Here is a 22,823-nt window from a genome sequence, read left to right as displayed (position 1 = left end):
TCTTTTACTTTGATTTTTATTATGTAAGCAAATTCTTTTTATTGTTCATCATTTAAAACACATATATTTTATTTTCTTCTAAAAAATATCTTAGAAATATTTTTAAACCAATTTTTTCATATTTTGATTTTATTTTTAATTTTTATTTGGGTTATATATTTTTGTTTTATGCGTATAGGACTGAATTATTTTATATTGTATATAAAAACAAATTGCAAATATAAAAAATATACCGATATTGTAAATTTATTGGTAGAAATAAAATATTTAAAAAGTATAAAAAATAATATTTAAATGATATAGAGAAAAAATAGATAAGCTGATAGATGATATATTGTACAAATTAATATATAAAATAGAAAAAATAAATTTTAATGATGTATTTTAAAAAATATGATAAAAAATGTATTATGAGTGTTCTTTAACATAGAGAATAATATGTCTTTCTATAAAATTTAATAATAATAATAATAATAATAATAAAAAGGCCCCAGCTACTGCCACTAATCACTGAGGATGGCATTTCAGAGTTATCTTCGCTTGGTTCTTCTCTACTCATTCGCTAACATTATTGCTTCAACACCAAGCCACTACCATAATCATGCTGTACTCAACAGGAGCAGTTTTCCCCCAGGTTTTATTTTTGGGACGGCATCATCGTCCTACCAGGTTTGTCTTCTCTATTTTTCTGCACTCCTGTATGATTTTTTGAATCACAGTAGAGTTTTGCTTCTAGTTTTGTGACAAGAAAGCATGTAATTATTGTGTGTCCATGTGTGTTCTTTTGAATTACAATTACAGTATGAAGGTGCAGCAAAAGACGGTGGTAGAGGACCATCTATATGGGACACGTTCACCCATAGATATCCAGGTCTCTCTCTCTCTCTCTCTCTGCCCCAAATATGAAGTTTTGATTTACAATTGAATACATATTAATGGTATTGATTTAAATATCGATTCTCAAAAGAAGAAAGAAAGGGAAAGAAAATCCCTCTCTTTTCGAAATTGTGACGGGAGTGAATAGCACTGAAGAATTCAAACTTGGTTGTATCATGAATGAAGTTTGTTTGATCAACCATACATATATTGTACTGCTTCCAAAACCCCAGAATCCTTTCTCAGTCTCGCTTTGTTTAAAAAAAAAAAAAAAAAAGGTTGCTGAGAATGTTTTATGGCTATCACCATTGGTATGGAAGATGGCGTACGAAAATAAGAATTCGCCTTCATCATCGAATTGTTGGAACTAATATCAGGCTTTTAAATAGGGAGGAGGTATCGGGCAAACAATCCATTAATTTCAGCAAATCCTCTATTCAGTTGAGCTGGAACATTTCAATTTGCTCCAAACAATCCGTCTTCCAACGCCATAATGTTTCCTCCGCCCTTCCTAAAGCTAAAAATGTAGGCGTTCTTTTTAATCTCCTCACATCAAAGTCTTATGCTTTTCAAAGACCGTCTCTCCAGTCAAAAACAAAATCTTGGCCTGGAATGCCTAATTCCTCTCTCAAGCTGGAAGAGCGACTTTGATAAGGATAGTTGCATCCTCCATTCCCTCTTATAGTAAGCCCATGTTCTTTCTGCTTGAAGATCCCTGTACTCAGCTTTCGACCCTAAATTAAAATTTTTATTTTGGGGCTTCAAATCAGATGGTTGTCGTCATTTCACTGCAAAGGCTTGGGAATCTCTCTATACTCCTATAGCATGTGGTTTGGGGGTTTTTTTCCCCAAAGTCTCTGGAAAACCATCTTGCTTTGGTTGCCAAGCTTGGGTGGCAAGTTTAGCTCATTCAGATAGAACTTGGATTTGGGTTATGTCAGCAAAAAGCATGAAGCATTCAAATTTTTGGGAGGTTTAGAACTTCAATCTCAACTGGGTGGTTTTGGAAAGCGATTTTACGTACCAGACATTTATTAGCAAAGGGTATCTGGTTTCAGGTTGGTTCCTGATCTTCTAACCATAATTAGACAGATCCTTGGATACCCCATATTCTCGATCCCAAATGGCTTCCAGAAATATCTGGAATCCTACTCCCCCATGTGTGAAATCTGCATTTCGATTCTTTGCTACTAATCAATACTCTCCATGTACTTCATTTTCGTATTCTGAATGGGCTTAATTGTGGTGATTTAAACTGCACGAAATATTAGAATTGCTCCTATGGAAGATTTGCAAGAACATTCTACCCGCTCATATCAATTTGTTTAGCCACACCCAAACAGGCTTTGAAAAATGCAGCCCAATACTACTACTTTTGGTACATAAATAAAGGGATCGAAGAGATTATTGCAGTTCATATTCAAGTTGTTAAACCCAGAGAGCATTAACCATCCCCTTTGCAAGGCTGCGGAGGGAATTAGTGGACTTGTTCCTCAATGGTCCTGTTACTAGAATCATTTGCAGGAATTCTTGCTGACCTCTTGATATTTGTTCTTTTTCAAACCATACAATCCCTGAGTGGGTGCCGCCTATTATTAACATCAATCCTTCTTTGAAAATCAAGTCGAATGACTTGTTTCATTTTCATACTTTTTGCCTTGATTTGTTCTAGTGGGCAAAACTAATAATAAAAAAAATCTTTGACCATATCCTGGTAGATGCCCTTTCTCTATCAGAGAAAATCAACTCAGTGGCCAACAAGCATTTAAAAGCATGGAAAGAAGAGGAGGCACAAGGTCAGACTCATCTTTCGGAACCTTCCCCAACTGGTGTCATAAAGGTAAAATTTGACACTGAAATCAGAAGCAAGACCTATTTTATAGATGCTCTATTCAGGTTCTGGAGCACAAAAGTGGCAAAAATACTCATCAATGACCCCACTTTTGCTCAATTTTAAGAGCATTATTTTGGAAGGGGACTCACTCTTGGTCATATCTTCAGTTTCAATATCTAGATCAGTCCATTGTCTCTGTTATACAGGACATTAGGAACTCGTTCGTGCATTTTCCCTCTTGGTTTGTTAAAAAATTGCGGATAGCATCAATTTTGGTATTCGTAATTTAGCTGCAGCCACCGATAAGATAGGCTGCATCCCCTTAGCTGAATTACCTTGCATGCCAATTTTGAAACCCCAAGTTCATGTACATGAACCTATCTAGATCATGTTGGAGATATTTGCTAGTTTTAGTTGACTCATAGTTATATCCCTAATTATTGTAGAAAAACACTCCGTTAATGTATTCTAAATGCATTTCTATGATGAAATTGCAGATAGGATACAAGATGGCAGTAATGGAGACGTAACTGTTGATCAATACCATCGCTATAAGGTATGGTGCACAGTATGGAAAGAAAAAAGGAGAGTCACTCATATTAGCCTTGGAGTTCATATTATCTATTGAAGTCCATTTTGATAACTTGAAATTTCTTCTTTTTCAGCCTAGCATGATATAAAAGATGATCAGATATGGAAATTCTAGATGATTTTGCAACATTTATGATCCTTCTCATTTTTATTTTTTTTTGAGACAGGAAGACGTTGGGATTATGAGGCAAATGGGTTTAGATGCATACAGGTTCTCAATCTCTTGGTCCCGAGTTTTACCAAGTAAGATAATGATTTGAACTGACCTGTTATAAGAATTCAGAGAAAAATGAGAAGGAAAGAAAAAGGGAAAAAGAAGAAAAAATGCACATAAAAATGGGCAACATCAAGTTTTTATCTTGGTTTGGAATTACATTTGGTAGTATTTATTCTATGTTTGTGTCAGACGGAAGGCTAAGTGGGGGTGTGAACATGGAAGGAATCAAATACTACAACAACCTCATCAATGAACTTCTAGCCAAAGGTCATGATTCAATCCAATTATTCCATCGTAAATCATCTATTTTTTCAGCTTTTACTAATCTGCCCTTGAGTTCATGATAATTAAATGCCAGGTCTAAAGCCCTTTGTGACTCTCTTTCACTTTGATCTTCCCCAATCCTTGGAAGATGATTATGGTGGTTTCTTAAGTCCACATATTGTGTAAGTGACACAAAAAATTATGATCCTCTATCCGTCTGATTAGGTGGTTCTTAAGTCCACACATTGTGTAAGTGGCACAGAAAATTATGATTCTCTATCCGTCTCAATAGTAGATCACTTGTACATATCACTGGTAACATGATCCTAATTAAAAGAAAAAAAGTGAGAATCCATATGATGGATGCTGTTTACTATTTCTATTACTGAAGGCTTGAAATTTTGCCCATGGTTTTTCAAAATTTATTTTCTTTACTATCATTTCACTGAGACTCCAATGACAATCTATGACTATACAATACAAGATTCAAAATTGTCTTTCTTATTATGATCCTGTCTGTTGTGAAGATAGGAATTGACCTTAGTATAAGGACCTCACCAGCCCTTTCAGGATTGAACTCTATCAGACTGACTAACCTCATAAAGCATTTTTAAGTGTCAAATAACTGAATGAAGCAAATATCGCTTTGCATCTCATTATAAAAAATTTCACACTTTGGCCATAGCTTTAAATAATTGGATTTTTTTTTGTGTACTCGTGCATTTGATAATAAAGGAATGATTTTCGGGACTATACCGAGGTTTGCTTCAAGGAATTTGGCGATCGGGTGAAGCACTGGATCACACTGAATGAGCCAACGAGCTACAGCATAGGTGGTTATGCATCTGGGGCTATACCGCCAGGGCGATGTTCTGATTGGCAAAATCAGTATTGCACCAAAGGAAATTCTGGAACAGAACCATATTTGGTGATACACCACCAGCTTCATGCCCATGCAGCTGCTGTTAAAGCGTACCGGCAAAAGTATCAGGTTCAACATTTATATGAAGTTAAAATGTTCATGTAAAAAATCCTAGATAATATCCAACATGTACAAGCATGTTTTGCAATGCATACAACATCATGAGTATGCATCATAGATAGATGATGAGAAATAATTATATAGTGTACTAGTTGTAGTAAGGACTAACTTAGCTATAACTGAAATTGTATTTCATTAAGAGTAAATGAAATATTTTTGGTAGAGTAATTAAAGAAAAATTCACCACAGACGTGAATGTTGACTCAACCAAATTCTGTAAATGTTCAGAAAAGACAAAAGGGCACTATAGGTATATCGCTCGAGACAGGCTGGATAGTGCCATATTCTAAAGCAAGACATCATCGTAATGCTATGCTACGGGCTCTTGATTTCAGAATTGGATGGTAAGTACTGCTTGAATGTTCTTTTTGCATGTATACCATTTCAGGGTTGGATGCTCTAAGATGTCTTGTGATGCCATGTCCTGGGCTAGGGTTTATCATTTAACTCCAAGCATTTAATAGTGCTATTGTATAGCCGCTTGGAGGTGATGTTCTATGAGTGGCCCTTTTAGATCAATGAGTTTTCTTATGGGTGCCTTTGGCTTTGTTGCTGCTGGTGTGATATGGTGGTCCAAATCAGTGCTTCTTGGTTCCACTTACTATGTATGGTGGTTCTAACCGTCAGGTTCATGTTATAGATCTGGCTGAAGTGCAAAGCTTTGCCTCTATTTATGGTTGTGGAGTTGTTCATGGTAGTGAGTCTAGTGACATGGAAACACATCAACGGGGGACTGTCGGTGACAACCATGTGGGTGGTTTTGTGTGTGCTGATTTTCCCTCTATATGTGATTTTGGAATGCTTTGGAGCTTTGTGATAGTGGCGAGGAAGCTTGTGGATTGTTCAACCTGGCACTTCCCTCCCTCTGTGTTAGTGATGCTAGTGGGAGCTAGAGATCTTGCTCTAGCAAGGCAAACCATTGATGTCTTCCGGCTTGATTCGTCCATGTAAACTAGCGTGCTGGGTTGGTAGTTTGAAGGAAGGTTGGTGAAGTATTACAGGTTTCAGCTTGGAATGCATCGTGGTCACTGACCGCCTACTGATGTTACTCGAGTTGTGCACCAAGCAGGTTGGAGGGTTTGAGGAGACGGTAGTTATCCTTGGATGGCTCAACTATTTTCGTACTTTTCCATTCGATTGTGATGATCATAGGTTGAGCTTGCAAAGACAATTTAGGTTTTTAATTGCAGAGGAATTAGTTTCATGGTTTATTAAGGGTCAAGATTTGTAGCGGCCATAGGCTCGGTGTATATTTTAAGGGAGTAGACTACTTATCTCTACTCGATTCGAGGAGTTGGTTATTTTGTGTATTAAGGCATTGACTCCTTGATGTTTGCATTGGGCTCTTTTATATTATTCTTGACTTTTTTTGGTTTAACATTGACTTACCTGACTCAAAACACATATTATATCAGCCTATTAGTAAACAGAGAGGGATCATGCCATATAGACCACTATCAAAGGAGGTTAAACAAAATCCAAAACAACTAAATGAAAATGAAAATAAGCAATAACTGTCCTCTTAGGATTTGATGACAGACCGACATTGTGAAGTATGTGGAAGAAAAGCTTTCTAAGGTTTACTCATAAAAAAAAAAAAAAAAAGGTTTTTAAGTTTTAACCTGCCTGAAATTTTCTAAAGCTAGCAATTTCCATAACTTCCATGGGTTATATATAATAAATGCCCAAAACTAGGTTCGATTAACTTAAAGCTATCATGACATGGAAATTCTTTCCTCATATGTAAATGTATGAATATTTGTTATGAAAACTGTAATTTCAATGCATTGTTGCAGGTTAATGGACCCCTTGATCAATGGTGACTATCCACATAGCATGCGATCTCTGGTTGGAAACCGATTACCCAAATTTACCAAAGAACAATCTAAGCTCGTAAACAGGTCATTTGACTTTATCGGATTAAACTACTATACTGCTTATTATGCAGCCTATGCACCTCAACATAATGCTGGAAATGCAAGCTACTTTACGGATTCTCGTGCTAATCTTTCAAGTAAGTGAAAACTCAACATGTAATGATTACGTTGGTTTATGTTCCAATATTAACGATAACATGTCTTTGCTGTGCATGGCAGCTGAGCACAATGGAATCCCCATTGGTCCACAGGTGTGTTCTATATATGTCAAAATTTTTGAATTTTGAAACAATCATGTACCAAAATATATCAATTTCTTTATTCTTTTTCCATATAGAAATATCCTCAGCATTATCGAAGCAAGACCTTTGGGCTGACTCACTTTACAAACAAGCACAAATGGAAAGGGTTATTCGGTGTTAACCTCTGTTTTCTATAAGTTGCAGGCAGCTTCAGAATGGCTTCATCTATATCCAAGAGGAATTCGAGATCTTTTGCTCTACATAAAGCAGAAGTACCATAATCCACTAATTTACATCACTGAGAATGGTAATTACTTTGTCTCAAATCTCGAGTTATCTTCTTATGACACTCTGAAATTTGAAAGAAGTTGTAGTTATTACATGTCCATTAGAAGCTAAATGCACTATGACTTCTAGGAATTGATGAGTTCAATAATGCCACCTTGTCACTAGAGGAGGCTCTTGTGGACAACCAAAGAATTGAATACTATTGTAGTCATCTTTGGTATCTTCAGAAGGCTATCAGGTAAGTGCTTAATAATAGTTCTCTCTCTCTCAAATCTAGCTGACTTTGGCTCATTAACTTTTTGTTTTGAATAGGGATGGTGTAAATGTTAAGGGATACTTTGCATGGTCCTTGTTGGACAACTTTGAATGGAATTCAGGTTACACTGTTCGGTTTGGCATCAACTATGTAGACTACAAGGATGGATGTAAAAGACACCCAAAACTTTCAGCGCATTGGTTCACGAATTTCCTCAAGAAATAGATTACAGATATGATGTCCATATGATTAAGTTTGAAAATAATGGTATAATTATACGTCGTAGGAATAAATATTGCAAGACTCGCTCCATATATCAATATAAATTGGTACAGAATTCGAGGGTAATTTTTACCAGCTCTCAGTCCTCATATTTGTTGAAGTTCTTTTTCTTCTCAACTTCTGTCTCTACTGTTCGAATTATCTGTAATTTGTCTTTTGCTTCATTGCTCGGATTGATTGATGGAGCCAATCCTCACATCCTTTATCGTTTAAATGATTTCTTGGCTTGATTCATATAGTGGAGAATGACCCACTCATTTTTGGCTCCATGTGATCTATTGGGGAGGAATACAAGATCTCTTTCTCCAGCTAAAAGGTTCCATGCATGTTTGAAAAAGTGCATGTTTAATCCACTTATTTACATGGCTGAGAATGGCAAAACTCCTTGGAATTTCTCAATTATTTGCGCCCAGGTTAAGTTATGTTACCATAAAAATAAAATGAAAAAAACTTGCTAGCTATTTATAAGATTTTCTTCTGAATTTGATCGAGTGCATATCATGCTTACATTATTATTGACGCGTTTAAGGTATGGTCTATAGAAACATAATCTCAAATATTTTTTGACTTACAAAAAAAAAAAACTTTTATTAACCTAAGGATTTGCCTAAAGTTATGTAAAAAATACTTTTCACCAAGTCTAAAAAGTAGACATGAAAGTATGGGTGGGTAGTGGGCCCGTATGCCACTACCCCACTCCCGCATGATGGGACAAGCTGGGTAAGTGATTTCTTATATTGTTTAAGTGAGATTCTTGTATTTTCTTGACCTCTTATATAAATTTTACATTAAATTACATTAACTTACATATAATATGCACTAACAAATTTATGGTCATATTTTCAAATTTAAATTTAGAATAATTCTACTCATCATTCATATACAATAGTACACCACACATAATTTTTTATCTTCTTATTTTTTTTTCCCTTAGCAAGTATGTAGTATAGGACGATGAGTAGAAGAACTCAATTAGTTTAATAAAAATAAGACAAAAAATAAAAATAAAACATGTAAAGTGTAAGTAGGATGATGTGTAGTAAAACCCTTAAATTTATAATTTGAGTTCAGAATGTGTTTTTAGTCACTTTTGGGCCTAGGAATAGTTTCTAGGCCTTGTGGGTGATGTGCACTATTAGAGTGGGCGGGGGGTAGAATTATATTCAAATAGCTTTTAAAATCTACCTACTTACGCAAATCAATAAACAAACCTATAAAAACCTTTATCCAAACAACTTATATATTTCCTATCTACTTCTATGAAATATAGTTAAAAAAAATAGAAAATTTATATTTTGAAGCTGGTGTGCAAAGCATACTTAGTAAAATGCTTATTTGACAATTTGATTGGAAGAACATTTCTAAACCTTAAATTTTTCAAATCAAATCTTACAATTTAAGTGACGTGGATGGTGTGCTCTACCCATCGATTTGAGAATAGAATAATTCAAAAAAATATATATACTAAAAACTTTTTAAAAAGATTGTCAAATTTTTTTCTTATCCTAACAAGGGAATCATGTTAATTTCTTAACTACACATGCTATTATTAGGAATTATTCAAAACCACTAAGTTTGAAATGTATAGTCTCTTCGAATTGATTAGATGGAAATGCTATATAGAACTCCTTTTCCAGTTACGTCGAGGGTGGAAAATGGCTTCAAAAGCTCATACGGCACAACCCTAGCTCCTATTCTATTCTTCAAACTACTGCTTGCATTCCTTTCATCAATTATCCATTCAAGTTCCCTCAATCTCCATGAAACCTCTCAAATGCTTCCTTTATGAACGGATCTTCAGCCCACAATGGCTCACTATTCTCCCCAAGATATTCCTCGTCGGGTGAATGATTAGACAATATGTCCAAAACAACCATTACTCTTGTTGCTTAAAGTTGTGACGGGTAGCAAAGTGCATGTTCAGGCTTTTTCATGAACTTTTTCCATTCTTCTTCAATTGGGTCTTCTGTGGGTAAGTTGGTTTTAGCAATGGTTGGCTGATTTGAGAATTAGCTCCCGTTAGCATATTAACCGAAGTTGGCGATGGCATGGCGGCCGGAAGTCACGCAAGTGACCGTTGTGAGGATGTTGATTAGGTCTTTTTGGGTTTTGAGAATCAGCCACCATGGTTTGTCCTTTTTGTCTGGGTGGCCAACCGTTTGAATTTCCGTCCACCGTGATTGGAGCTCTTCATCAGACTCCACAAGGCTAGGGTCAGGGTAGTAGTGGTTGACATAGTTTTTGACCCATTGTTTGATGGCATCCCAAAGGATGAGACCATCATTGCCGTAAGGGTAGTCTTTGATTGTTAGCCTTAGTCCAAGACATTCCCCTATGTACACAATTACGAAAGAGTCGATCGATCTTAAAATTTGATATATGGAAATTAGATTATACACATTAATGAAAAGCTATAATAATGCCACTTGATTGCCAATAAGTTGCAAAACAACAAGTTTTTTGTTTTTATTTTTTTTAAAAAAATATGCTCATAGGCTTTATTGATAAGCCCTCACTTTTGATGGAGGAATACCTTGTTTACGTGACAATCCAATAATAATAAATAACCTTATTTCCACCCACAACCAAAATGAAACATGAAACTATCAACTCCCAAGCTACTTACATTAACAAATATGCAAATAAGGTAAAACCAATTTATCTGTACTAACCAAACCTCTAAAATAAGTGGAACCTGCAATAAAGATCTCCAAATGCACGTAACACCATGCTCCCCAAATTTTGCCAATTAATCTGCCGAAGCATTACCTTCTTTATATATATGTTGCACAAGAAAATCACCATTATGAATAATGTCCATAAGCTCTTTCCAAAAATCTTCTAAGTAACACACACCACACATTTGCTGATGAACCCAATTAACACATACTAAAGAATCTAATTCCACATTGACATGTTGTATACCCAGCTCATGACAATACTGCAACCCAATGACCATTGCATGCAACTCAGCACAATTATTTGACCCTCTTCAAAGGTGCCTCGAAAAAGCCAGACAAATGTCCCTATGTGAGTTCCGTATAACACCGCCTGCAACCAAAGCGTCAAGATTTCCAACACTACTTCCATCTGTATTCAATTTGAATCTTCCAGCCACTGGTTTCAACCAAGTAACAAGCCACATTTGTTGCCTTTTTACAGGAACCACAGGGAAGTTTAATTCTTGGAGATGAACTTCATCAGCATACGAAATCGTCTGAAACTTTGAATTCATGTTCTGCAATTTACCCAACGTTACTCGGACCAACCTGCATGCTATTTCAACAGAAATCAAATTCCCTTCCATCCGCGCCTTGCATCTACATTGCCACAACCTCCATGAAATGATGCACGGAATTGTTCTCAGGATGCTTCTCGTTTTCGATGATCTTGAAGCTCTCCTGAACCACAACACAACAATGTCAAACCATGATCTATTCGGGTCATAAGGAACACCCAAAATGGTAGAAAATGATCTCCAAACCACCAACACAATATCCCCTGCCACTAATACATGATTCAAGTCTTCCAAACTCCCTCTAGCACAACAATCACATTTAGAAGGAATAGGAATACCCACCCTTATCAGCCTCTCATCAACACTTCAATAATTATTCATTGCTTTCTAAATGAAAATAGATATCTTTTTGGCAAGCAAGCATGCCAAACCCAATATGCCCAACACACTTCTGAAGCACAAACACGAACACACTCCCAGACACTCTTCATTGAGAACCGCCCATCATTATTTTTTGTACATAGTAAAGTTTCCTATCCAGATTTATGGGATCCTAAGAAACTACATATTTCATCTGTCCTCTCAATACCAACCAACCTTTCCAACTCATTAACATCCCAACCATTCTCCACCTTCAATTCACATATTTCAGCTTTGGTTCCTCAACCACCTGATTCACATTCGCAAGAGGACTCTCATCCATCCAGTTATCAAACCAAAAAAATAAGCTCTCGTCCCGGACCTTCCATTTTGAGTTTTGTAAAACTGTAGGGATGCAAGTGACAACCATGCGCAAAAACCGTGTGCCCTTTTTCGGATCAGTCAAAGAGATATGTTTATCACCAATATACTTCGCATAAAAAATCAACTCCATAAATCATCACCTGTCAAAAGCTTTCAAGCAAATTTCGCATGAAGAGAGACTTGAACATCTTCAAAATTCCAAAGATCAATGCCATTTTCCTTTATCGGTTTACGCATTTTCCCCCATGAAAACCATTTCTTTTTTTCCTTTCCATTCTTCTTGCCCCAGAAAAAGGAGCTAAACATGTGATTAATTGTTTTCAAAACCGATTTAGGAAGCTGAAGAATATAAATTAAATGAATTGGTAAACTTTCCAAGTCATGTTTAAGAAGAACCATTTTACCCCCACTAGATAAATATTTCATTTTCCATTCGCCAATTTTTTCCCTTACCCGAGTAATTAGAGGATCCAAATGTCTTCTTAATAACTTTCCCGACACAATGGGAACACCAAGGTATGTAAAAGGAAAGGAACCTTTTGCAAAACTGGTGAGACGGAGAAGTTCTCGCTTCTGCCTAGGTGAAAATTGCTTGGCAAAATACACCGCTGTTTTTTCCTTGTTTACACACTACCCAGCCCACTTCTCATATGTCTCAATTACTTTCATCAAACCCCTAACATACTTCTTACTACCATTTGCAAATATGACAACATCATCTGTATAAAAAAGGTGTGAAATAAAAGGCGTACCTCATGGATGTGAGAAATTTCCAATCTTTCCACTTATGAAATTCTTCTTTAATAATTGGGATAAAACTTCTTCCATATCAATGAAAAGGTAAGGCGAGAGAGGGTCACACTGTCTCAACCCTTTACCACCCTGGAAAAAATCACGTGCAATCCTATGCATCATAATAGAATACCATGGCGAGAAAATGCAATTTCTTATAAGACCACACACTCCACAAGAGAACCCAAACATCTCCAAAACATGCAAAAGAAAATCTCATTTCACCCTATCATAAGCCTTGACCATATCAATTTTGAAAATAACAATACCACCCATCATCTTTTTATTAATGGAAGAAACCATTTCTTGTGTTAAATTGGTATTATCAAAAAAGCTTATTCCCAAAATAAAAGCACTTTGCTCCATGGAAATCATAGAAGGAAGCAAATGAGCCAGTTGATTAACTAAAACCTTGGTGCAGATTTTATAAAAAACTGAGAATAAACTTATGGGCCGAAATTTATCAAAACCTGAAGGCCGCAGAACCTTAGGAATAACACTACAAACGAAGCCATGAAAAACCTTGGAAGAGGAATACCGCTAAAGAACTCTCTTACCTCTTCCACCACATCCTGATAAACAATGTCCCAACATGCTCTATAAAACCCGGATCCCAATCCATCCGGTCCCGAACTCTCTTAATATGAATGCTAAAAACTGCTTGTTTGACTTCATCCACAGAAGGAACTCCTCACAAACGGAAATTATCCTCCTCTGATATGACCGAATCAATCAACCCTTCCAGCTCTGGATATTCCAACTAGAATACTGCCCCAAGAATTTTGAAAAATAAGAAACCACACCATCATGAGCCTCTTGAAGAGGATTTAATACAACCCAATTATGAAGCTTCATTTCTAACACCTGAGTCTGTTTCCGCCTTTTGAGTACAGTATGAAAAAATCGTGAGTTTTTATCCCCTTGCTCCAACCACCGAACCTTAGCACATTGAGATAGCCGATACTCTTCTTTTTTTTCCCCCATGTATCAAGCTCTATCTTAGAAGCAAATAGATCATGTTCAGTATCATCATCAACTTGCCCCTACAACCTAGATTCTTGTAACATCAGACCCCAAAAGTGTGATTTTAATTTTTACTAATTTTAAGATCTGTTGTAAAATAGTGACTTTACTTGAGTGAGTTTATTCCACTATCTTCACCCGTAAGTCTCAATGTAAGTGAGTTTCTTCCACTATCTTCACTGTAAGCCACAGTGTTTATCTCCTAGTTGAATTAAGTTTCCTAATGGGAGACCAACTCACATCAAAACAAATCCTACCATAAATCCTCCATTTTCCCTCTCTATAAAATCCACGAGATCCCTCAGCAAAAACCATGAAAGTTTACACACTAGCCACCATAGTAGCCTTGACAGACAGAGAAAACCCTCCAACTGAGACACCTACCTCACCGGAAACCACCACTGAGCACGCTGACAGTGAGCCTTCCTTCCTCCACTGCGTGCATGACCCATAAGTCCTCTGCATCTTTGTTTTCCTCCCCACAGTAAATAAAACAGCCTCTGCAATTTTCCCAGACACCGTCAACCACATCAAGAAACATCGGAAAACCTCTCGGCGGCCATAGAAATCGCAGACCAGCCAAGTCCTGTCGCACCCACTCCCTCAGGTAAGCCACTACTGTCGCACTCACCCTCCCTCCCTCTTAGTAATTAAGTTTCAGTTCCATCTCTCTAACTCTATCTCTACGTCGCACCACCCTAACTAGAGGAGCTACTACTACGTTGCCAGCGACCCTCAAACACCCAGATCTGCCATCACAGTGGTCCTTATCCCTCTCTCGATGAGCATCGACCATTCCCTTTTCATCTGTTATTAGTCCCGTGTATTTTCCAGGAGGTTAGCCACCTTTTTATTCGAAATGGGCCCTTGGGCCCTAAGCCCATACAGTCAAGTGCCTTCTTAAGACAGAGAGTGTTGGTCTTACTTTAAATGGACTTGTGTTTTAAATGGGTTTGATTTTATCTTCTAGCAATTGTTTTAGTGATTTTATTGGGCTGGTTATATTTTTAGAAAAACATTACTTTTACATGGGTTTTATCTACTTAAATAAATATATTAGTCATAGACATATTTTTATAGAAAGTATTTAAAGGATTTTAAAGCATAATTTTAAAGTATCCTTTTAAACTATTTTTGATCCTATTATTTAGTTAATATTCCCATTGTCTTTTAACTAGATTTTTATAAAATTATTAAGTTCTATTTTTACATAGAAGTTAAGGAATATGTTGTGGTTTTGAATAATATTATTATGTATTAATCTTAGTGTAATTAAATTATCTCTAAATATGATTTTAAGTATTTAAAATGCTACGACACGTCTTTCTAAGAAAGTTAGTGACAATTAATGCCTCGTATAGGTCACGAGATATGACGTGAGATTGTGGAAGCAACGCTAAGAGGTAATTAGTATGATTATATAGTTGCATGTGTACTGTAAATGTTCTAATTGTATATGAAAATGTGATGTTTGTCTACCCTACGTCACGAGCTAAGTCAAGGTTAGTAATACCTCTATCCTACAGTAATGGGGTGTTATAATTCTAATTCTTCTATTCAATGTTCCAACTCCTGGATATGATGATGAGTCCATCCGAAAATCGATTTATTCCAACCTTTAAGCCTCAACTTCAATCGTTTCAGTTTTGAGGCAAGTTTCGTAAACCCCATTCCAAACACCACTTGCTCCCACGAGTCCTTAACACAATTGTTAAAATCAAGATGATCCACCCACATTTATTGAAAATGGAAAGGAGATGGACCATACGAAGCAACATTGCTTGATAATGAAATTACCATTGGTGCATGATCAGACGTAGAACAAGATAAATAATGCATAGAAGATTCCGGGAAGCAATTCAAAAAATTATGATCCATCAACATGCAGTCCAACCATGCCCATGCTGACCATTACACCAAGAAAAACTCTTACCCAAGAACTTCATCTCAATCAATCCACAAGAATGTATCCAAGAATTAAAATCTGCCATAGCCACCATGGAACGAGGTCTTCCACCTCTCTTTTTCAATATCATTAGCTATAATATTGAAGTCCCCTATGACTAGCCAGGGAATGCTTGAGATCCTATCCCTCTCCAAATCTGCCTAAAGATACCTTTTCAGCTCGTAATTACATTTTGCATAGACCAAAGAAACCTTGAACTCTATCAAACCATTAGAAACCATGACAGTAATATGTTGATTACTCATTGTCTGAACACTAACTCTTACCTCATGCATCCATAAAATCCAGAAATCAAGGTTTCAACTCGTTTTTCACCATGTGATAGGCTGACCGACTGTTCTTCCTCCCCTACAAAAATAGAGCCCTCTTTATGTCCACTTGACTCCTCCTAATTCCTCACTAGAACTATCTGATCCCCATTAAGCCTCGTCACTATCTCTTCATTCATATCACACAACTCCTCGGCCATTGACAACTTTAGCAAATTAGTATTACCATGCTCTGCTTCTTCAACCTATTTGCCTTTCTTAGACTCCTTCTCCCAAAGCTCTAACACAAGCATTTGATTCAGTGTCTTCACAACAGTCCCACCTTCCTCATTATCTATTCCTTTTGGTGCCACCACATGTACTTCTTCAACCCTGATCGGATCCATTGATTCTGAATTTTCCAAAACCAACACCTCAGTATTCTTCTCTTCATCTTCTTTAGAACCAGACTGCACATTATCAACCTTCTGCACCACCCTGTATTCCTATCTCACAACTGCCTTGTCCTTTTCCTTTCACAGTTTCTCCTTCTTACAAGTCTTATCATTATGCCCTGCCTTTTGCAATGGATACAAAAAGCTAGGAGAGTTTCATAAATGACCTCCTGTAGACGACTTGAAGGACTTGCCAGAACACCAATCCAGAAAGACATTAGAGGTTTCTTCGCGGTATCCAACTCCAAACAAACCCTCACACCATCTGTTCGCTTTGCACATCTCGTTGAGTTATCACTACGAATAAATCTACCAATTGGTGCCGTAAGTATGCGCAAAATTGAAGACTGGTAAAAATTAGGGGCCAAACCAGGAAGAAAAAAACCAAACTGGAACAATTGAAGGTTCCTCCTCCTCATCCAAACTTGGGGTCCAGTGAAACGGCCTATATTGAACACCATCAATGTCATATACCTCTCCCGAGAATGCTTTATTGAAATCCTCCTCCATCGTAAGATGGAAAAATACATTACGGTGCTTTCTCATGGAAGAAACAACTGCCACCCAGCCAGTCTCCATCTATTCTTGATAAACATTCGAATAAGATCTGGAAAGGACGTTGATGCAAGAACTTCAATACCAACGAAAACCTAAATGGCTCTATAGACTTCTGAATTTCCTCACTCGAAAATTGAAAATACACCTCTCCGTCCATCACTTTAGGAGCCCTCATGACCAACGGGACCTCTGGAATCTGCTGAGGAGTAGCAGACACAAGGTCTGCAAAGGATCTCAATTTGGCCACAGGCATAGGACCACCAAGGGCCCCTGCGGCTGCCATGCAAAAACTCACGTAAAACCCTAGCTCGCCTATCACCTATCACCTAGAGAGAAAAACCGCTTATCAACTATACAACCTATCCAACAAGTTATCTGTTTGTTAGTGTACTTCTACTTATAGTTGATCATGTGGATTACTCATCTTCTACTAGTATAATAGGATTTGATTTAGGCTAGCATTTTCCTCCAAACTAGTTTGAAAAAAGTTTCCTATAATCCCATCTATAAAAATGACAAGTGTTCTTAGAACATATGACAATTTATATGCATATGCCTTTTTAAAAGTCTAAATTTAAAAACTGTATATGATGTCATGTTTCCCTTCATTAAGAAAATATGTTTTTCTTTGCATGAATGCTCAAAGGACAAATGAAAAATTTTAAATGGGTTGGAGAAGCGGTTTGGAGGAAAACTCTTTTATTTGAATTTTTTTTTAAATCTAAAAGATTGGTTAATTGGAAACTAGCTACCTACTAACTAGGTCAACAAGAAGTGACTCCTGGTCGAACTGCCGTCGGAGATCATAGGCGTCAAAGCAAATTTCCATGGAATATTTGCCAGTTGTGAATGCAAACTCAATGGAGCCACCTGCATTGATAAGTGATTCTCGAGTCAAAGCATTGATCTCCATTGTGTAATGAAAATGAGGGTGCAACATTCTGTAGATTGGATTCATCATGCGTAGTTGCCTATTTGTCATAATTACACTAGTCATTGTTACACAATGAGTTCTTAGCCAGTAAAAGAGATCAGTCAAATCATTTCCCTCATTAATATAAATCAAATTGAGTTTTGGAGGAAAACCATGGCAAATAATTAGTTTATAACATATACTAGTTACTAACGAGCTGTTGATAGCCAAAGTCATGGGCAAGGACATGATTTTTGGCAATCCTCCATAGCCAAACTTCTGTTGAATGCCAATAAGGTGCATAAGCTTGCTTTCGCTGCGACTTTCCATCCATAGGTGACCGAGTCAGTTCAATCGCCAGCAGCCCCAAGGTGCCATCTTTAGTTAAGAAGAATAGTGTACATGAACCATACAATTTATTACATTAACAATATATTTAATGTGGGAGATTGATAGATGTGTCTATTGCAATTGGTGCTGACATGGCAGGGTGTTATTTTTTCCTCAACTAGGGTTTGTGTGAGTTTTTTCGCATGTGCTAGGGTACGGTCTATGCCCACGCTGGGAGGCCCTCTGGTGGCCAACGTTACCGATGGGATTGGGATGGGTTTTGTCAAAGGTTCTCTAAAGGATGGTGTTGGAGTCTCAATGGGTGAAAACATTGAAGAGAGGGTTGAGAATGAGGCGACTTACATGGTGAATGGATTAGGGGGTGATCGACCGACGTTTGTTCAAGCGCTTCAAAGGCCTTTGCCTATAGCCGAGTTTATGCTACCTCTGAGGAAACCAGAACATATTAATGGAGAGTTGGGTTTTGTGTTTTTTGTTGTTGAGATGTATAGGGTGGCGGAAGATCTCAAATACGCTTTAGGGTTGAAGTTTCTATCGTCGAGGTCGTCGATTGATGTGTTGCGGCTACAGATAATTAAGACCTGGGGTTTCTCTGAGGTCTTGATGATTAGCTTTATGGATGAATTCCATGTGTTGCTTCATCTGGCTAATGAGAGGACTATCTGCATGCATGGGCGAGAGATGGTAGGGTGGTGGCAGGGTGCCAATTTCAGTTGTTTAATTGGTCTGTGGATTTTGATGTGTAGAAGGAGATGTCCATTGCATCACAATGGATTTTTTTGCTAGGGTTGCCATTGCATCTGTACAGGTTGGATTGATTGCAAATTCTCGCATCTCGGTTTGGCAAGTTTCTAGGCACGAATAATGCTACGGTGTATAGAACGAAGGCCACGGGGGCGAGGTTGTGCGTGGAGGTTGATCTTCAAGATGAGTCAATTTCTGGTTTTCCACTGGTGATAGGACAAAAGAACCATTTGTGGCAGGAAGCAATTTATGAGAAGAGAAGTTTTTATTGCAACAAGTATTTTCGTCAGGGTCATACAGTGGTGGTATTTAGGTCTGGTGATAGGGCTAAGACAAAATTGTTAAGGAATGAGGGGTCGAGGGTGTCAAGAAAGGAATGAGAGGAAAAAGTTTGGAAGGAAGTTGGTCGTGAAGAAAATCAGCAAAGCTTAGTGATGCATGTTGACGTTGTTGGGACTCAATTGAAGTTAAAGGATAAGCAAAGGGAGATACTGGGAAACCCAGTAGTAGATAAACTGGATGGGCTAGTGAAAATTAGTGAGAATGAGGTAGAGAGGGGAGCGGTTGAGAAGGCTCAGGAAGGGGAGGACGTTGGGGTGGGGGAGGTTATAAAGGTGGGTGCACTGGTGGGGGAGCGATAGGTGTGTGGTGAAGGTTAGGGGTTCTTTGCAAGATTTGGAGGTGCAGTGTGTGGTAATGGAAGGTGGGGGAAGGACAGATGCCAGTATTGGAGGAGGAGTGTGTTAATGATAGGCCAGCTGAGGGAGTTGAAGGTTTTAATAGGTTTGAGGTTTTATCAGAAGGGGATAGTGATGTTGTATCTGATTCTCAAAAGGATTACCGTTCGGATCTTGGCTCTCAAAAGCTGTTGTGTGATTCGGGGTTGGGGGGTGCTAAAGATTCAATGGTGATGAAGTCTCGCAGAGCGAAAGCCCAATCTAAAAAATTGAATTTATGATAGACAAAATAGTGGTGTGGAATATTAGGGGCTTGGGGACGTCGAAAATGAGGTTGAGGAAGTTGGTTCATAAATATGATGTTTCTATTTTGGTGGTCTCAAAGCCGTTTCAAGCTGTAGAAAAGAAGCAGACATGGGCTCTTAGTCTTAATTTTTCAAAGTTTAGTTCTAATATGGAGGTTGGCAGTAAAATATAGGTGTGTTGGAAAGAGAATGTTGAGATGGATATTGTTGGGGTTGCTAATCAGTTTTTGACTAGACTTTTCTCGAATAATGGTGGTTCGTTGTTAGGGACTTTTGTTTATGCAAAATATTCCCAGATTGAAAGCAGGGAGCTATGGGGACGTTTGTGTGGTATTTCGAATGTGGGTGTTTCATGGGTGGTGATTGGGGATTTTAATATTATCTGGTTGAATGAGGAATGTGTAGGTGGAAGACCAAGGCCTCTTACTGCTATGGAGGATTTTACTGATTGCATTGATAGGTGTGGGCTTGTTGATTTGAGATTGGAAGGGAGGCAGTTGTCATGGAGTAATGGTTAGCAAGATATGGCCAAAAGTTGGGCTAAACTAGATCGAGTGCTAGTGAATAATGTGTTTGTTTCTAAGTTCGGTGATGCTTAGCTGTTAAGTAGGAGAACATCGGATCATTCACCGGTCTGGTGAGATATGGGCCGGCTCCATTTCATTTTCAGAGTATGTGAACTTCGCATGTGGATTTTTTGAAAGTGGTAGAAAGCTCGTGGAGGAAGCCGATTGAGTGCAGCAGTGGTTTATTTAGATTGGCCGGTAAACTGAAGAGGTTAAAGCATAAGCTGTGCACCTGGAACAAGGAAGTTTTCTATTGAGTAGATGGGAATATTCAGGAGTTGGAGGAGTGTTTAGAGCTCTTGGAGGCAGTATTGCAAGCTAGCTTTTATGAGGCCGTGGAGGAGGACTTATTGGCTACCAAGGCAGAGCTTGAAATTTGGGTAAAAAGGGAAGAAACGAGATTGGCGCAACAAAAAAAGAAGAAATGATTGTTCGAGGGTGACCAGAACACCAAATTTTTTCATGTTATTATTGCGCAACAGAGAATGAGTTCATGTGTGAAAGACATGAGATTATCTGATGGCTCGGAACTGGATTCTCCGGAAAGGGTGCATGACGAGGCTGTGCGGTATTTTTAGGGGTTTCTCAAGAAGGGATGAGTTCATTGCCAAATCTAGGTCATTTATTTCAACATGTTGTTCCGGATAGTGAGGTTAGGAGTTTGAGGGCGGAGCCTTCAGAGAAGGAAGTGCATGTGGCCCTGTCTTCTATTGTGGTGGACAATAGCCGAGGGTGGATGGTTTTGGGTCAGTTTTTTATTTGGCTAGTTGGCATATTGTTAAAGATGACGTGATGGAGACAGTGAAGGAGTTCTTTAAAGTTAATGATCTTCCTAGATTTTATTCATCCTCGTTCATTGTTCTTATTCCAAAGGTGAAGAATCCACAAAGTTTTGACAATTTCCGGCTGATAAGTCTTTGCAATGTTATTTATATGGTATTTTCCAAACTTTTGGTATGCAGACTATCTTTGCTGCTTAGAAATATTATTTCGCCTAAACAGGGAGCTTTTGTGAAGGGTAAAAATATATTTGAGAATATTTCTCTTACTCAAGAGATGACAAAGATGTTGCATTAGAAGGCTAGGGGTGGGTAATATTATGCTGAAAATTTATATGAGTAAGGCATATGATAGGGTGGATTGGCGTTTCTTGGATCATGTTGCGTGAGGTTGGTTTATTTGTTAAGGTGGATTGGGTTGTTTATTTGAAAGTTTTCTTCTGCCATAAGTAAGAGTTAATAAAGTTTTGGAGGTTCCGTCCTCCCTATTTTTTTTTAAAAAAAAATTGTATATTTAATGTGTTAATAAATTGATTTGTAAATAAAGTTATTTTATTTTGAACACGATATAGACAATGCTCTAGCACCTCTTAATTGGTGTGACTTGATAAAGTCTACAAGCACTCCATACTATTAATTAAATTAAGCACAATCTTAACATGAATACCTCATAAAAAATCAATACTCTATTTTAATTAGCGAGTTTTCTAAAAAAAATAAAAAGGCAAAAAAGAATCGTTGAAACAGAGAGTGTTAGGAAAGAAACCTTACCATCGAACCATGAGGATGAAACGGGTTGTTAATGCTGTGTTTCATATGCCTTTAGACCAGGTTCCAACAACTCGGGTCTTATGGGCTTAGACCTACACAAATGAAGAAGAAGATTGGGAGAGGGTGGACCTGGTGAGGTTTGGGAGTCTCTAATGCTTAAGTTAGTGTCTTCCTTTAAAAGTTTGTAGATAATTGAGAGAGAGTTCAGAGAGCCTTTTCTCGTACCTAGGGGCTGTTATTTATACTAGGAGTCTAAGGGGGACAAATCGTGCTTGCCCCTATAGTGCCGATGTCCTTTCGACTGTTTGCTTTGTTAGAGTCCTTTAATGTGGTATGGCCTATGTGACGGTGTCATTAATGTGGCGTGTAGCTTGGTAGTGGTGCCATTAATGCGGCATGGTTTCCCCATTTGCTTTATTCTGAAGGCGTCCTTGGTAGCCCGTCAATGTCCTCCTATCAGAGGATCAATGGCTCTCCTTACTTCCTGCTTGCCCACTTGGGCATGTACTCATGAGCCTGACGTCGTTTAAGGGAGCTCCAGGGTGGCAAGTCCCATCCCTCATGTCGTCTACTCCTACATGGAGGTCGCATCAGGGGGCATTCCCCTTTAGGTCTAGACCTCTTGAATGTTGGTTCCGCCAGCCTTTGTATGGGCTAGGCCAATGGGCTTGTTTGTGTTGGACTGGGCCTTCTTACCTCATTTCCTTAATTGATCCTCTCAAACCCATTACTTGGGCCGCACCCTTTTTGTTTGCCACGTGGCATGGAAGATTACCTGTTGCCTCCTGCCTTTATAAGTGCGATTGCGCAGTTGTTTTATCTTCTTTCATGGTACCTTCCCCTTTTTGCCTTTCTTTCTTCTAACTTCCCATCCTTCTTCCTTAGACTTCTCTCTTCTCCCTTCATTACCTTCTTCTTTCCCAT

At 38.0% G+C, this 22,823-nt stretch overlaps 1 protein-coding gene and 1 pseudogene across 9 annotated transcripts; one reads left to right on the top strand and one right to left on the bottom strand.

Annotated features, from left to right (window-relative positions):
* Positions 1 to 482: 482 nt before the first annotated feature.
* On the top strand, positions 483 to 7,979 carry LOC121240984 (beta-glucosidase 12-like). 9 transcript variants are annotated; one of them, XM_041138504.1, is made up of 15 exons: positions 483 to 669; positions 802 to 863; positions 2,595 to 2,716; positions 3,208 to 3,266; positions 3,469 to 3,544; positions 3,708 to 3,785; positions 3,877 to 3,964; positions 4,518 to 4,773; positions 5,053 to 5,168; positions 6,621 to 6,672; positions 6,773 to 6,838; positions 7,148 to 7,250; positions 7,361 to 7,469; positions 7,544 to 7,803; positions 7,856 to 7,979. In XM_041138504.1, the coding sequence occupies exons 1-14, from the start codon at positions 517 to 519 to the stop codon at positions 7,710 to 7,712; spliced, it is 1,509 nt and encodes a 502-aa protein (XP_040994438.1). In that variant the 5' UTR covers positions 483 to 516; the 3' UTR covers positions 7,713 to 7,803; positions 7,856 to 7,979. The 9 variants fall into 9 exon arrangements, with proteins under 9 accessions (XP_040994438.1, XP_040994437.1, XP_040994441.1 ...); XM_041138503.1 differs by having other exon boundaries at positions 7,142 to 7,250; XM_041138501.1 differs by adding an exon at positions 6,921 to 6,952 and having other exon boundaries at positions 485 to 669; positions 6,621 to 6,838.
* Positions 7,980 to 9,212: 1,233 nt separating this feature from the next.
* LOC121240809 lies at positions 9,213 to 22,823 on the bottom strand (annotated as a pseudogene).

The sequence above is a fragment of the Juglans microcarpa x Juglans regia genome, chromosome 7S (genome assembly GCF_004785595.1).
Source record: "Juglans microcarpa x Juglans regia isolate MS1-56 chromosome 7S, Jm3101_v1.0, whole genome shotgun sequence".
In the NCBI taxonomy this organism is placed as follows: domain Eukaryota; kingdom Viridiplantae; phylum Streptophyta; class Magnoliopsida; order Fagales; family Juglandaceae; genus Juglans; species Juglans microcarpa x Juglans regia.
This window is presented reverse-complemented; position numbering and strand designations above follow the sequence as displayed.